Source organism: Callorhinus ursinus, unplaced genomic scaffold (genome assembly GCF_003265705.2).
Source record: "Callorhinus ursinus isolate GAN/ISIS: 27379988/994484 unplaced genomic scaffold, GSC_fseal_2.0 scaffold77, whole genome shotgun sequence".
Taxonomy (NCBI): Eukaryota; Metazoa; Chordata; class Mammalia; order Carnivora; family Otariidae; genus Callorhinus; species Callorhinus ursinus.
In genome coordinates, this window is record NW_027397139.1 from 4,929,733 (window position 1) to 4,946,180 (window position 16,448).

At 59.5% G+C, this 16,448-nt stretch overlaps 2 protein-coding genes across 3 annotated transcripts in view; both read left to right on the forward strand.

Annotated features, from left to right (window-relative positions):
• Positions 1 to 11,390, forward strand: part of SHC2 (SHC adaptor protein 2) — a 33,633-nt gene extending 22,243 nt beyond the window's left edge. For both annotated transcript variants that reach the window (XM_025861354.2, XM_073887225.1), the window contains exons 10-13: positions 637 to 780; positions 2,549 to 2,859; positions 4,877 to 5,010; positions 6,606 to 11,390. In XM_025861354.2, coding sequence (XP_025717139.1) covers positions 637 to 780; positions 2,549 to 2,859; positions 4,877 to 5,005 — 584 coding nt within the window. In that variant the 3' untranslated portion in view covers positions 5,006 to 5,010; positions 6,606 to 11,390. The remainder of the gene's footprint in view (positions 1 to 636; positions 781 to 2,548; positions 2,860 to 4,876; positions 5,011 to 6,605) is intronic.
• A 519-nt stretch (positions 11,391 to 11,909) lies between these two features.
• On the forward strand, positions 11,910 to 15,742 carry C2CD4C (C2 calcium dependent domain containing 4C). Its single transcript, XM_073887202.1, has 2 exons — positions 11,910 to 12,088; positions 12,687 to 15,742. The coding sequence occupies exon 2, from the start codon at positions 12,728 to 12,730 to the stop codon at positions 13,988 to 13,990; it is 1,263 nt and encodes a 420-aa protein (XP_073743303.1). The 5' UTR covers positions 11,910 to 12,088; positions 12,687 to 12,727; the 3' UTR covers positions 13,991 to 15,742.
• The last annotated feature ends 706 nt before the right edge of the window (positions 15,743 to 16,448 follow it).

The following is a 16,448-nucleotide window of genomic DNA, read 5'->3' on the forward strand; positions in this document are numbered from 1 at the left end:
ACGAATGCTTTCTGAACCTGGGAAGAGAAGCTCAGCCTTGCTCAAAATACGAGAAATGGAAATTAACATCCCCTAGATGCCATTTCTCACCTCTCAGCCCAGCAAATCCCTGGCACCTGGTAGGACACCTCGGGCGATGCCAGAGGACTGGTCAGGATCCAGCAGAATCCGAGCGGACCCAAGTGAAAGATTCCTCTGAGGGTAACTTTTGCTGTCTCTGTGACTTTTGAACCATGGCAATGCTGCACACACTCACAATTAAGAAGGAAAGAAAGGAAATCCTAAAATAGAACAGGAACAGAATCAAGTGACCCATGTGTCATGTGGATAACAGAATTACAGGGAGACCAGTTTCATCGTGATTATTTTTTGGATGTGGGCATTTAACATAAGCGTGGGGCTTTCCGCCACCGTCCTGCCTGGTGGCAGCGGCCCCTCCCCGGGGGGTGGCCTTCTAGTGCCCCACAGCCCCTGGACGAACATTTACGGGGTCTGTCACTCCAGACGGTGCTGCGCAAGCAGGCCTACCGCTTCCTGGAGGGCGGCAGGTGTGGGTGGGGCTCCCGGTGGGGTCCTTCCTGCTCCCCTCTCCTGGGCTCCCCCAGCTGACCCCTCCACTCCTCCTGTGCTCCCCAGGCCCACCGGGGGACGGCTACGTGCAGGCCGATGCCAGGGGCCCTAGCGACTATGAGGACCACCTGTACGTCAACACACAGGGTCTGGAAGCCCCAGAGGCCCTCCAGCCAGAGGACAGTCCCAAGAAGGATCTGTTTGACATGCGTATGTGGGGGCAGGCCCCCTAGCAACCCGTGGTCTGATGGGGTGGCCCAGCCTTCTTCCCCTTGGGACTTTGCAAGTTGGTGAGGGTGGGGTGGGGGGACTCCCTTATCTGGTAGGGGAAGCTCTGGGGGGCCCCCTCCCTGGGACGCTTCAGTTTCTTGGGGTAACCCCGTTTCCTCTCTATAGGGGTCCCTAGTCTGAGGGGAGGCCTTGAACGAGTGGCTGGTATGGGGGGAGGCTCAGGCCCCTCTTCTCTCTGAGACTCCTCAGTCTCTTGGGGGAGGCTTAGCTCCTTCCCTCTGGGTCTCCCCGGTCTGATGAGGGAATTTTATCTCCCTCCTCTGTAGTTTGAGGAAGTGGGCCCAAACCCCTTGCACTGGGAATCCTGGCCTGTTAGGGGAGGCACCCTTGGGGGGACTGCTCCTTTGGGGGGACCCTAGTCTAATGAGGCAGGCCTAACCACATGTTGATAGAGTGAACCACTGATGGGGGAGCCCTGTCCTTCCTTCCCTCTGGGACACTCCGGCCTGAGGGAGGACTCAGTCTAATGGAGGAGGCTTGTGCCCAAACACCCTCCTTACCTGCCACAACACCAACACCACACTCTTCCACCAGCACCGTGGGGCTCTTGGCTCCATGCTGGCCCAGGCAGGGTCATTTCCCTTCCTCAGGACACCTCCCTAGTGGGAGATCCCCCAAAACAAACCAAGCCAGCTGGAAATTTCTTCCTTCACAAAGCCTGCCAAGCCCCCTCTCCCACCATCTGATATGACACGAGCTAATGTCCATTGAGCACCCACTGTGCACAGTGGGCTAAAAGCGTGGCCCCTGCTGGCTCCTCACAACAATCCTCAGATGGGAAAGGAGGTGCCCCAGTGTGTGAGCTTCTGAGGCCAGCTGTCCCCTTGGGGTGACCAGATGGCCCAGCAACCCCAGCAAGCCATCCATTGAAAATTCTGGGTCTGCGTCTGATTTGTCCAGCCTGGGTCAGTGGGGGGGTGTGTGAGATGAAGATGTTGACTGGCCAGGCCTGGTCGCGGGTCCTGCTAGCTGGAGGCTCGGTCAGCTACACCTGGACCCCTGAAGGAGTCAGGCAGGAGGGATTCCCGAGGGATAGAAAGGGGAAGGCGCGTGGGGGCACAGAACCTAGCTATGCAGGGTCGGGGTCAGGGCTGGGGTTCTGATCTGTGCTGCCCCACGTCCAATTTTGCAAGGAGGAGACAGGCTCAGAGAGGACGAGCGGCCTGTCCACTGTCGCACTGGTGCTCTGCAGACCGCTAGCAGCTTGTCTGGGAGAGTGTGCAGGAGAAAGGCATGCCCGCGACGGAGATGCAGTGTTGTATGAGGGGCTGGCCAGTGTGATCAGACAATCAATGAGCCAGGAGGCATACGCATTGGGACCGAAGCCAAAGTGACAAGACAAGAAAAAGAAGGATGTGTACACATTGGAGAGAAAGAAGCACTTTATTTGCATATACATTATGGGCATATACATAAAAATCCAAGAGAACATCCTGCATAGCTCCTAGAACCCAACAGACGGTGAAGGCAGCACGCAGCGAGCACATGAGCACACACACACAGTGCACACTCAGCACACAGCCGCTGACGTACGGTGGGCTCAGTGCAAGGTCTGATGCACCCTAGGCGCTCAGTTCCCCAGGGTAGGGCGACCACCCGGACCCTTCCCTTCCCAGCCCAGACCCCTCCCTTGCCAGCAGGGGGCAGCTGTCCGCCCCCGCCTCCTGCACTTCGTCCTCGCCTGCAGGACCCTTCGAGGATGCTCTCAAGCTGCACGAGTGCTCTGTGGGGACGGGCACGGCGGCAGCGCCCCTTCCCTTGGAAGACCAGTGGCCCAGCCCCCCGACCCGCCGGGCCCCCATCGCCCCCACGGAGGAGCAGCTGCGGCAGGAGCCCTGGTACCACGGCCAGATGAGCCGAAGGGCGGCGGAGAAGCTGCTTCGAGCCGACGGGGACTTCCTGGTGCGCGACAGCGTCACCAACCCTGGGCAGTACGTCCTCACGGGCATGCACGCGGGGCAGCCCAAGCACCTGCTGCTCGTGGACCCCGAGGGCGTGGTAAGGTGGGGCACAGGGGCTGGAGGCGGGGCCGGAGTTGGGCGGGGCGGGGGCGGGTTCGTAGGCGGGCCGGGGCGGGGGAAGGTCCGCAGGCTGGGGGCGGGGCCGGGGCGGGGGAGGGTCCGCAGGCGGGGGCGGGTAGGGGAGCGTCCGGAGGAGGACAGGGTCCCTGGCGCCCACCGCAGCGGACTTTAGGCTTAATCAAGTATTTTCCGGATTACAAAGCCCTTTACGTTTACAGATTCTGTTCCCGTTGACGAGGTAATTTAGAATTACAAAGCATTTTCCACTTTAACAAGAATTTTAGGATCTGTAAAGAAGTTCCGAAGTCCATACAGCATTTTGGGGGTTACAAAACCTTTTCCAATTTCAAGGCCTTTCCGGGTTTACAAAGCACTATATTTGATGCACTTTTCTCCCACGTTCCATCAGCATTGTGTATCTTACAAATAATGTTGTCTTTGAGTGATAAATACGATGTTTTTCTTTTCTAGTGTATTTCAAGGCTCACAAAGCATGGTTCAATTTACAAGGAGTTCTAGGGTCTACAAGTTACTGAATGCATACTTTTCTCTCACTTTGACACCTTTGAAGCCTGCTTGTTTTTTAACTCGGTCTTTGAGCTGCCCTGATTATTTTGCTGGGAGGTTTTCCCCTTTCCTTGTGGAACATGAAACAGTGATGCATCTTAACATTGCTTTGAGTCCGTTTGAACTTTGGTATTCTACAGTTCCTAAAGCATTTTGGGGTTTACAGAGCATTTTTAAATTTACAAGGAGCTCTGGGGTTCATGAAGCATTTTGCAGCGTCCAAGGGTCTTGGGGTTTACAGGTTATTTCCCGGGGGAAGGAGCTTAGGGGTGTTAGAGTCTTATCAGGTGCTTTTACTGCATCCAGCCCAAGCCTCAGAACCGCCCCGGGGAGCGCCATCCCCTCTCTGTCTGTCCGTATGGGTCACACTCCCATGATGGGGCCGAAGCTCCGGGGTCTTGTTCTCAGTTCACCTTGTGTCTGGCTCACCGCTGCAGCCTCTGGCCTCCCGTGTGATATCAGAGCCTCCTGGGCCCCATTCCCTCTCTGCTAAGTGGATCTACCTGATAGGATCAGCAACTCCTAAAGCTCCAGAAACTTCAGAACTTCCTCAAATACTTGGTTAAAGGGCAGACTCCCGGGTCCCAACCCCAGTTCCAAAGAAATAGACAGTTTTGCCATGGGGCCCGGGAATGTGCCTTCTAAGCCTGTGTCTGTTGAGCCTGCTTTGCCCATGAAATACTTGACAGTGGGGCCAGAGGGTTACCTTCCGTGGTGCATGTGGTGATGCTCAGATCTTCTCATTCTAAGAGGCAGCAGAGATTGCTTTCCATTAGGTGTTCCCAAGATTTTCTGGGGCTGCCCTACCAAATGGCCACTAACGGATTGGGTTAAACAGGGAAGAGTCTTCTTCCCTGGCTCCGGAGGCTGCAGGTCTGAGATGCAGGTGTCATGGGGCGGGCTCCTGCTGAGGCTCCGAGGGAAGATCCTGTCCAGGCTCCCCCAGGTCCTGGAGGTGCCACAGCCCTTGGTGTCCCTGGCTAGTTGACACATCCCTCTGGTCCCTGCCTTGCCTGCTTTCTGTGTCCAACTTTTCTGCTCTCATAAGGACACCAGTCATTGGCTTTGGGGCCACCAGAATGAGCTCATCTCAAGACCCTTCACTTAATCACATCTGCAAAGACACTTTTTCCAAATAAGGTCCCATCTGCATGTTCCAGGGTTGTGACACAGACACATCTTTTTCGGGGCCACCGTTCCACCTGCTGTAGGAGGGATGGCCCCAGAATCCTGTGGTTTTGGAGCCCACGTCCTTGCTAACTCTGGAATTCTGAGTCTGATTCCATGGAAGCTTCTGAGCCAGCAGTTCTCAGACTTGAGCGTGCATCAGACTCACAGGGAGGGCTCCTGAGAATGCAGATTCCCATTCAGCAGGACTCTCCAGCAAGCTCCCGGTGGTGCTGATACTGAGGCCTCTGGCCCTGCAGGTGCGGACCAAGGATGTGCTCTTTGAGAGCATCAGCCATCTGATCGACTACCACCTGCAGAACGGGCAGCCCATCGTGGCTGCCGAAAGCGAGCTGCATCTGCGCGGTGTGGTCAAACGTGAGCCCTGAGCCAGGTGTGTAGTCCACCCCCACGGGCTTGCAGCATTTACCCATTCACCCAGTTTTTTTCTCATTTTAAAAATTAAGAAAGAATTCACAAACCACACAATTCACCCATTTAAAAGGTGCAACTCAGTGGTTTTTAGTGTGTTTAGAGATGTGCAATTATTCTCTACCTAATTCCAGAACATTCCATCGCCCCAAAAGGCGCCCCGCCCCCATCACCCCCTCCTCTCCCCATCTCCATTCTCCATTAGTCGTCACTCCTTGTCACCCCGCCCCAGCCCCCGGCCCCCACGAGCCCCCTTCCCGTCCCGTGGATGAGTCTGTTCCGGACGTATCACACATGTGGACTCACAGCCCATGTGACCTTCTGTGTCTGGTTCCCTCTCGGAGCGTCGTGGGCTCAGGGTCTGTCCCCGGGGCAGCGTGTGTGGGCTCCTCGCTCCTGTTTGTGGCCCAGTGACGCTCCAGTGCGTGGATGGACACATGTTTACCTATTCACTGTCGATGGATATTTGGGTGTTTCCACTTTTTGGCTATTACTAATAATGCCACTCAGAACATGCATGTCCAGGTTTTTGTGTGGATGTGTTTTCGTGGCTCCTGGGTCTATACCTAGGAGTGGAATTGCTGAGTTGTCATGGTAACTCTGGGTTTAACTGGTGATAAAACATCTCTGGGAGGAGGTGGCTCTACACCAGAGGAAGGACTAGGGTGGCCTGGGTCTGTCTGGTGGGCGTTCAAGGAGAGGTGGGGGAGATGGAAAGGTAAACCCTTGGCCTTTTGCTTTTGGTGCTGGGGGGCCATGGGAGGGTTTTGAGTTGGGGAGGGACAGGCAGGTCTGGGTGATTCCAGGACCTTTGTGGTGAGAGCCTGGGGCTTCTGGGGGCGGTGGGGGGTGGTTTAGGTGGGAGAAGGTGTGGCTGAGCTGGGCTGCACTGACTTGGGGAGGAGGGAGAGATAGGACCTGGGATTTGGGAAGCCAGGAGCTGGGGCTTCAGCTGGGGACGGAGGGGCTGCAAGGGAAGAGGGTTGTGGAATTTCCCCCAGGGCTCCGCAGAGAGGAGTTTCCAGCCAGGTTGGGCTGCTCTCCAGTCCCCCTGACCATGGCCCCTTCCTGCCTCCCGGTCCCCAGCCAAGCCTGAGGCCGCGGGCACAGATGGGATTTCCAGCCTGGGGACAGGCTTTAGGGGCTGGGAGTGGGCACATGGAACACTGACATGATCTGCTGTGCCTTTGGGGCTGTGTGTTTGCACGTGTTAGGTTAGGATGTGCTTCCCTTCCATCCCCAAAGGGGTGTGTGACCTGAGAAACAATGCCCATGGCAGCAGTGGCCGAGTCCAGGCATGGTGCTTGGCACCTCCCAAAGCCTCCTAAGTCCCAGGTGGTTCTGAGCATTTTCGCAGAAGAAGGAAGGGCACAGAGAGGTGAAGGCACTACCCTAGGTCACACTGCAAGGACACGGGGGAGCTGAGACCTCTCCCTGGCCCCTCAGCCTGAGGACCCTCACTGGGCCCCGTAACTAAGATTCGGGGGGCCACTTGGACCCAGGTCTCTGGTTGCTGTCACAGCTGACCCTTGACCTCTCCTCCTCTTTCTTCCCCAGGTGATGGTTCTCAGCTCCCGCTCTGCAGATGCTCCCTGTCGTGGCCTTACGGGCTCCTCAGCCTGTCTCTGGACCCTGGTCAGGCTGGAGCTGCCGCTGTCTCTCCTTCCTCCGGCTGGGCCTCTAGATCTTCCTTCTCCAGCCGGCCCTGGGCTGGGCCAGTGAGGCCAAGAGATGGGGGCCAAGACCCTTTAATCCCACCGACCCCTGCCTGCCTCCACCCTCTGCCTGGGGTGAGGGTGTCCATACCAAAGACAGAACTTTTCTCACCTTTAAAGAAAATATATTACAGAAACCCAGTCCTCTCTCTCCGAGCCCTGGCCAGGGTCCCCACCGGGTTCAGGAGGCACCATCTCTCTCCCCAGAGGGACTTCAGCTCACCTCTCTGGAAAGATGGATTCCTGTCCTTGACAGCTCAGTTTCTCCACCTGAAAAATCAGTGCACAGTTGTCTTTTATGGGGAAGAATTGAGGTGTTTGGGGTCCTCAGGCCAGGATACCTGTGGATGTTGAAGTGTAGGGGGGAAGCTCAGGGCTCAGCTGGGACAGTGGGGGGCATCCAGGCAGCACCCGGACAACCTGCCCTGGTGGGGGGTGGCCACGAGGGCCCTGCCCTCCCAGCTGTCCACCTGTACTGGACATTTGGGGTCTGTTTGTAATTACACATGGGGATGATGGTGAGGAAGCCAGCCTGCCTGACACTGAGCGGCCCTTGGGTTGGGAGGCCAAGGCCAGTCTCCCAGGTGGAAAGCCAAGGCACACGTGAGTCCTCCTGCAGCTGGAGGGTGTGGGGGATGGAGAGGAGGGTGCAGGCCTGGAGGTGTGTCCCTGTGGGGGAGCACTGTCCCAGCACCACCCTCACACTTCTATTTCCACCCCCAGAAAAAGCACCCCACTCCTCTATTAGACACAGCCCTGTCCTCTCCTGGGAAACACTCTAGTTTATCTCCTATATGCTGTAGACCCCTGTCTTTCAGGATGCCCTGAATATCTGGCAAACGGTTCTTTGTTTCTCCTCTTGACTGCTCCTGACTTAGCCCTGAGTGTGGCCTGACTTCTTAGGTGTCCCCGCTCCGGTCTCCCCAGGAGCTCCTGCTTATCCCCAGTGCCTCTCCACACCTTCCCTCCCAGAGACCTCATCTCTCCCTGGGAGCCCTCCTCTGACTATCCTGAAGAGGCCTCCCTGACCCTCACCACACCCTGCCGGGGCCACACCTGTGCCCAGGGTCTGGCTCATCAGCAGGCCCCACCCCCATGCTCTGGGGGAGCCTGGTGAGGGTGTGGGGAGCAACGGCCACTCTGTCTGTAACTGGGGCGCGGGAGGGAGAAGCTATCAAAAGGCAGAGCCAGAGGGGACTCTGATGCCTCGTTTCTTACTTTAGAGGGGCCAGTCTGTCCATCCATCATCTACTCACCCATCCATCCATTATTCATTCCATTCATTGGTCCAGCCACCCGTCCCCCGATCCTGGTCTCCTTTAGTATGCCTGCGTTGGGCTCCCCTTATCTGCCAGGACCTCTGGTGGGTAATGAGGATGCAGCAGTAACCAAGACCGATCGGTCCTCATGGAGTCGACAGTCGAGTGACATCAAGCAGCAAATCACCGCTAAGTGTGTAATGACAATGTGAACTTAGCCCAGGAAATCCAGGAGGGTGGGAATGACACAGGGGATATGGTCTGGAGGATGAGAGCCCCAGGGGAAGAGTTCTAGGCAGGAGTGATAGCATGTGCAAAGGCCCTGTGGTGTGTAGCTCGCAGCACATTCAGAGACCAGAAGGATGACCTGTGTGGCTGGTGGTGGAGTGGAGGACACGGCTAGGGGGAAGCTTGGAGCCAGGGAGAGCTGCTGGGGAGCTTTGAAGCACAGAAATGATAGGGTTCCCAAGTGGGAAGTACACTGTTGGGGACAAGAGAGGAATGGGGGGCAGTTGGGAGAATTCACTGGGTTCTGGACTAGGGGAATCTCCAAAAGTATCCGATTTCAGAGACTTGTAGGCTAGAGAGGGGTCCTAATGCACTTTGTTCATTCATTCGGTCTCCTGTGTCCTCCTTCAAAGCCTCTATGTATCTGGCACACCTGCTGAAGCATGTGCTAAGAACGGCACCGGCTGTGGGTGCTCAGATTCTCCCCACTTTACAGAAGGGGGAGCAGAGGCTCAGAGGGTGAGGTGGCAGAGCTGGGATTCCCACCCCATCACCTCCCCTGTCCTGCTCTCTGAGCTGGGAACACCAGGTCTGGGGTGCCCATGCAGTGATGGGGGCCACGAGCCTGGCTGCCGCTGGTGCCCCATACTTGTCTCCTGCCCCCATCTACCCTCAGTTATTTGGTCGACAAATGCTCCTTGGGCCAGCCTTGTCCTCAGGGAGCCTTGGGGTGGGAGGCAGGCACCATGTAGCCTTGGACTGCTTGCTTCCTTTCCCTGAATTGGGCTACTCGCCTGTGCCTCAGTTTCCCTGTCTGTAAACTGAGGATTGTGGCCCTCCTCCACAGTGGGTTAACCTGTGCCTTGTTGGGCTGAGGTCTCTCCTGGGAGCTTTGGACAGGCCTTCCGGTCCCTCTTCCAGGGGAGGAGACAGAGCTCAGAGAAGCTGTTGGCCAGAGCTACATGGGTGTAAGGAGGCTTCTCAGGACTGGGGCTTTTTTCTTTGAGCTTCCTGGAGGACCTGTCTGCGGGTGGCTGCAGGGGGCGGTCTGGCTCCTGGCAAGCACCCTGTCCCTCTTCTCTCCCACAAGTTTAGGTCCCTGGGGGGTGGGAGTTGAGGACCAAGGCCATGCAGCATGAGGTGGTGTGACTCAGGGTGGGAGGGGCTGGTTAATACCACCTGGGCCCCTTTCCCAGCCTCCGCATCTCTGATCTCAGGAAGGCTGCAGCTTGGGGTGTGGGGGGAGTCCTGGGGATCTGCCACACCACACCAATCAGCCTCAGGGCTCTGCAGAGGAAGTAGGTTTTGTGGACTGGGTGAGGTTCCCGTTTAGGGACCACAAGGCTAACTAACCAGCTGGAAGGGCCCGCCTCCTGGACCCCGCACCTCCGAAGGCAGATGTTTGGGACCTATCCCGAGGTTCCTTGTCTCTCTGGGCCTTGGTTTCCCCAGCCCCCGAAGGTGATGGGGTGGGGGTCCAGGGGAGGGGCTTCAGCTGAGCTGGCTGTGGTGAGGGTCAGGTTCTGGGGTCCCTTTCGAGGCCGGGCCAGCCCCCTTTCTCACCAGTAGCAGCGTCCACGAAATGATGACCAGAGCTCCCATCACAGTGTTCTAGGCCCTTTTGTAAGCCCTCTGCATGTCCTCACCGGTTCATCCTCACCCTGGGGCTGTGGTGCCGGGGCAGTCTTTATGCCTGCAAACTGCCCCGGGGATAGAGGCAGAGGTCTGGGCACCTGCCAGCGGTCACACCACAGGAAGCATCAGTGTCAGGCTTCCAGCCCCAACAGAGCACCTCCAGATGAGAGTCCCCAGTTACTCATCAGCACAGAACAAGCTCAAGGCCTCCTCCCTCAACCCAACTGGGAGGAGACCCTGCCCCAACTGGGTATGGGGGAGTGGGCAGTGAAGCCCCCGGTACCCAGGCCGGCTTATCGTCAGAAAACCCCCCGGACCGGACTCAGAAACTTCCCCTTTGTGAGCGCCACTCTTACTCTCCCTGTCTGTGCAATGGAGGAAGGTGGCTTGTGGCTTCCGAGGTGCCCCCTCCTGACCGCTGCAGGACCGAGCGCTATTCTAGGACTCATGCTTTTCACTGTGGTGCTAGTTCATCCATTGGTCTGGCAGGTATTTATTAAAGTGTCCCCCCAGTGTCCTGGGGTCACAGCAGGGATAAGGCTGCCTTCCTGCCTTCCTCCCAGCAGCTCCAGGCCCGACAGGGGCAGTGGACATCAACCAAATATTTGCTCTGGGGCATTCCTCACCATAGCTAAGGTTGGGGTTCAGTGGGCATGGTTAGGCTGTGATGACCAGCCCGCCCAGGCTGGCTGGCAGGGCAGGCTTCCTGGAGGTAGAGGTGAACTGAAGTACTCACTGGCATCTTCTTCCCCTGTTGGACTTTGTGGCCATGCCAGTGTTCTGCCCAGCACAAAAAGGGGCTCAGTGTTTGCTAAGAGAGCAAAGCTGAGACAGACCTTTTGGGGAAGTCATGGGCCTTTCAGAGCCTTGCTTTTTGCGTCTGGACAATGGAATTCCAAACCCCACTTCACTCCAAGGGAGTTCTGCCCTGCTCCCACTTGCCCCTCTGCACCCCTTCTGCTGATGACCCAGCAGTCACAGCAGACCAGCCCCCATCCTAGCTGGGGCCGCAATGAGGAACACAGGAGGCTCCTGGACCATCATAATTTAATAAAGTCCAAGCTTTGGGTTAGTCCTGGCAATCCACTAACTTGCTGGCTTCTCACAGACCAAGACTGGACCAGGGACTGGTTGGCCTTAGGGTCCAGAAGGGGACATGGAGTTGGGAGGGAAGGCAAGGGGTGAGGAAGCAGAAGTTGAGGCAGGCAGAGCTCAAGGCAAGAGCAGGTGGCATCCAGGGGACCCTGTGGTTTCAGGAGCTGCCAGGCCTGGGGCTGCGGCCTGGTCCCGCCCCTCATCAGTCTCTGAACTGTGAACAGCATGGTGGGGGTGCTCGCCCCTCTCCCTTCGGATCACGTTTTCCTGCTACACGATTGTCACGGGAGCCACAAACCGACACTTACAATGTACCTATGTACCTGTCCACTGGCGTCCCTGGCACTGGGAATCATCAGAAGGCTGGGTGCGGCGTCCACCAGCTGCTCAATAAACATCTGTTCTCGAAACGCAGGCCGCTCCTTGGGCGGCTGCAGAGTGGACACCCATTTACCGTTTACCGGGGAGGAGCGCGGCTTAGCTGCTGGGTCCTTATGTCCGGAAGGAAACCCTCACTTCGTCCCGCACTGACGGGGGAGAGCCACCGCCGGGTTGCTGTGAGTCCTTAGGGGCCCGGCCCGGACAAGGCGCTCAATGATAAATTTAGTTACGCCCCTTGTTGCCATTGCTTGATTCATCACTTGGAGTCAGGAAAGCGGCTCTCCAGAGAACCTGCCCACAGCGAGTGTGGGTCTGGGCCCCGCCCGGGTGGACTGAGGCAGGGGCCAGGGGCTCCCGGGGGTCCCCGACTTCGCGGGTCCGCAGGCTCAAGCGCTAGGGGTGGCCATCCACAGGGCGCCACCACCTGCTGCCCACCCACCTGCCCCCGGGGTCCGGCCGAGGGGCAGCCCCCTGCGGCCTGGGGGCGGGGCGAGGCGGGGGCGGAGGCTGGGGAAGCTTGTGCGGCCGTACTAGGAGGAATACGGCGGCGCGGCGGCCAGGCTGGGCGGTTTCCCGCCGCCGCCGGTGAATGAGTCCCTGCTGCGCTGCCGCCGCCGCCCGTGCTGGAGCTGCGGCCGCTTCCCCCGCGCGGGCCCCGGACCTTCGCGCCAAGACCCCGGCGTGCCCGCGGGACAGACTCCAGCCTCGGGCCACCACCCCGGGGCAGGTGAGTGCGGGGACCCCCGCCACGGTCCGCAGGGTCTGCTGGGACCCCCGCCCCCACCCCAGGCTGCGTCTGGCGGGGGTGGGGGGCGGAGAACTGGCGGGAGGGGTCAGCTGGCTGCTCTGTCAGGCCCCCGACTCACCTCCTCTCCCTGCCTCACCCCGGTGCCTGGGCCCTCGGCGCTGCGCGAAGCCACAGGTGGGTGGGAGCTTGGGGTGGGGGGCGCGGGGCTGGGACATCCTGGGGGTCCGCACACACGCCGTGGATGTCTTCCCTTTGGACTGAGCGCAGACCCTTTAGAAAGCGCTTTGAGATCCTTAAAACGGGGTGGGGGCGGGAGAGGGGCCCCTCTCCCCTGGGAGCTTCCCAAGAGTCGGAGCGCCGCCCCCCACCTCCCTCGCTTGGGCTCTCCGGTCTGGGAAGTTAAGCCCGCTCTCTCGTGGGAGGGGAGGGGAAGCGCGACACGCCCTGAGTGACCCTGATGGCGCCCTGCTGACCAGGACCTTGTCCTTGTGGACCCTACACGGGCGCCAGGAGCCCCCTCTTCCAGTCCCCCGGTATTTGGGAGCCCGCAGCTCCTGACCCCTGCTTCTCTTCCCAGACTCTGCAGAGCTCCTCCTGACCTCCGTCCTGCCTGCCCCCATGAAGAAAACCAACCTGTGGTTCTTGGAGCGCCTTCGGGGGTCTGGGGAAAACGTCACTCCTGGGAGCGAGGCTGGGGACAGGGCTTCTAAGGGGCCCCTGTACAGCAATGTGCTCACACCTGACAAGATCCCTGACTTCTTCATACCCCCCAAACTGCCCGCTGGCCCCGCAGATCCTGAGGGGCAGGCTGAGCTGGGCCCCGCCTCGTCGGAGCAGAACCTGGCCTCGGGGACACCCCGCCGAGCCCCCCGGAGCCCCCGGCTGCCTGCCAAGTTGGCAGCTGAGAGCAAGAGCCTGCTGAAGGCAGCCACTCGGCACGTGATCCAGATCGAGAGTGCGGAGGACTGGCCGGTAGAGGAGGCTGCCACCAACGCTGACCCCCAGGCCCAGGGCGCCATGTCCCTGCCCTCCGTGCCTAAGGCTCAGACGTCCTATGGCTTTGCCACACTGGCAGAGAGCCCCCACACGCGGCGTAAGGAGTCCCTGTTCCACAGCGAGCATGGAGCCCTGGCGCAGGTGGGATCCCCAGGTGCTGGCCGCCGTCGGGGGGGCGTCAAGGCCAATGGGGGCGATGGGGTGCCCAGGGAGGCTGGCGGGGCCCTCATGAGCCCCAGCCGCTACTTCAGTGGTGGGGAGAGTGACACAGGGTCCTCAGCGGAGTCCTCCCCTTTCGGGTCCCCTCTGCTCTCACGCTCTGTGTCGCTGCTGAAAGGGTTTGCCCAGGACAGCCAGGCCAAAGTGAGCCAGCTCAAGCACTCGGCGGGCCGCCACGGCTCCCTGTCTGCTGAGGACAGTGCACCAGACACCAGCCCTGGGGCGCGGCGCCGCCTGACCCGCAGGGCCACCCCAGAGCCGGGCCCTGAGACTGGCCAGGTGCCCCGTGCAGAGCATGTGGTCCGGATGGGCCTGCGGGGCAGCGTGCGGCTGCTGGTGGAGTATGAGGCGGCCCAGGCCCGCCTGCGGGTACGCCTGCTGGCAGCCGAGGGTCTCTATGACCGCCTGTGTGACGCCCACAGCATCAACTGCTGTGTGGGGCTGTGCCTGGTCCCCGGCAAGCTACAGAAGCAGCGGAGCACCATCATCAAGAACAGCCGCCACCCCCTCTTCAACGAGGACTTCTTTTTCGATGGCCTGGGGCCGGCCAGTGTCCGGAAGCTGGCCCTCAGGATCAAGGTGGTCAACAAGGGCAGCAGCCTCAAGCGGGACACGCTGCTCGGGGAGGAAGAGCTTCCGCTGACCTCCCTGCTCCCTTTCTTGTAAAGGCCCCTCCCTGCCTCCCTCCCTCCCTCCTTCGCTCCCCAGGGGGCAGAGGGAAGACCCCCTTCCCTCCCACTCAGATCCCTGTGGGCAGGAGGCCAGCAGCCAGGAGTGGGGCTGGAGGGCTGTTTAAACTCAGGCTGGGCTGCCGTCCATGCTGGGGGTTACTGGGTTGCCAACGGTGACCGGAACACTATCTTTCATGGGTTAATTTTTTCAGAGGAGGAAGAGAGGGGGCAGCCAAGGAAGAGAAGGGGACACTTTGCAGGGCTGAGCACCCCCCTACCCCATGCCCTAAGTTCCATGCTGCCTCACCCCTTTCAGAGTTCTGGAAAGGGGTTCTCCGGCGGGGGGCGTGGCCAGGAACCTGTGAGACCCTTTACTTCCCAGTTCCCCAGTGACCCTGCAGGGGCCCAGAGGGCCTGGAGGCCGCAGAAGTGGATCACAGACCTAGAGGTGGCCAGTTCTGAGGCTGAGCCCAATATTTCCCTTGGTTGCATGAGAGTCCTCCAGCCCCGGCCCCCCCAGACCCCCCCCCCCGCCCCCTCTGCCCCCACCAGACAGCAGTACCAGGTCTGGGATCCACCAACAGCACCCACAAGGCTGCAGGAGACACCCCACCTGGGTTAGGCTCCAGAGCAGAGCAGGTCAGCGAGGCAGGTGCCTCCCACTGGGAGAAGACAGGCAGAGAAGGGAGGCACCTTTGCTGTGGGGCTGGAAGTGGAGGAAGGCCCGGGAGAGGACAGCGGAGGCTCGGGCTCCCCTCCTGCCCCTGGGAGCTCTCCTGTCTGCTTTTCCTCCAGCGCCTGCCCTGCTGGGCCAGCCCACCTCATGCTCAGGACCCTCCCGCCCCTGGAGGGGTTGCTCAGAACAGGCCCAGAGCGTAGCCCCCAGCCCCCACTCTGCCCCGTCCCTCCAAGGCAGGGGGCTGCCACCCCCCTGCGCAGCACCCTTGGCCGCAGGATGCCAGGAAGTGATGGCCAGGGACTGGTGGTTGGGTTTTCACTCCACACAGTAAATAGCTTTTGTTTAGCGTGGGTGGAAGCTGGTGGGCGGGGAGGACCCTGGTTGTGCGCCTTCATGCTGCATGGGTTTAAAACTGTGTCCGTATGTGGGTCCTTGAATGATGTTTGTGGATGTTTCCCAGCTTAACACAACAGAAACGGTACAGTTTGAAGCAGGGGCCAGGCCTGGCTGCCTGATGGTTGGACGGCGCAGTCCCTGGGGATCCTGGGGTACCCCTCCCCATCCAAACATTGTCTCTCCTGACTAGGTTTCCAAATCCCACTGGGGGAGGGATGAAGGAAATTTCCCCCATACCCGGGGAAAGCACTTGTTCCTGTTTGCACTTTGGGACTGAGGATTTGGGGCCCTTGGAGCTGAGGTCCCTTGCTGTGCCCCCTCTCCCCTCCCCACCTCTGTCCTGGGCTTGTTCCTTCATGCTCCCTGCTCCTGGCGTCAGAGGGGGGCTCCCCTTTACTCTAGAACCTGGAGAACCCCCCAGGACCAGGCTCGTGGGCTGGAGCAGGTGGACAGAGGAGCCTGCACTGAGTCAGATGCTTGGAGCTTGCACCCTCTCCCTTCCCTCTGACCCCAACCCCTGCTTTCCCTCTGGGGAGGGCCCATTTTATATGTCCCTGCACTGTTTGATATCTTTGTGTTCCAAGTTGACTGTGGGTAAATCCTTAAGACACCCTCTCCCAAGTGTGTTTGTTTATAAATGCTGTTTTTAGTGCAATAAAGGTGTTTCGGGAGTGCGGGGGTGGAGATCTGTTTGCTTTGGTGTTTAATAACAAGAGGAATTTTGCCTTGAGCTCCAGGGAGGGTGGTGGGGGCCTTCTGATCCGTCGGAGTCCTCTCAGCCCCTTTGGATCCTCTGGGTCTGTCTCCTGCTTGGGGTGGGGGTGGGAAGGCAGACTGCAGCCGGGTGGTGCCCCTGGGGACCCTGGGCCCCGTCGCGGTGGCGGCTAGCATGCATTTATTCAGCGGTTCTGTCTTCGCCCTCCATCTGCACACACAGCGTCCCACCTCACGGACGAGGGCAGCGGTGCCTTAGTAATATGCCCAAGGCAGCCTAGCTAATGAGAGCCAGGACTGGAACCGGCCCCCTCACTGTGGCCACTGCAAGGAGGCCAGGCTCTGCCCACTTGGGGACACACTGGACTTGCAGCGTCATCACCAACAGGGACCCCATCAGATGCCATCGGCTGCCAAGCAGGAGCATCCCCCGTGACCTGCTCCTCACCCTCATCTGGCCTGCCCCAGCCCCTGAGATCAGACAGATAGCAGAAAGCAAGTGCTTCAGCCAGGAGGCTACCCCCACCACTCCCACATGACTTGGAGACACATGATTTGGAGGCTTGGGCTGCAGGCCATTCACATCGATGCCGGTTCCTCGGCCTGGAACGCCTCCCAGCCCCCAACTGCACTTTCAGGCTTCAGCTGAGATGGTACCTCCTCC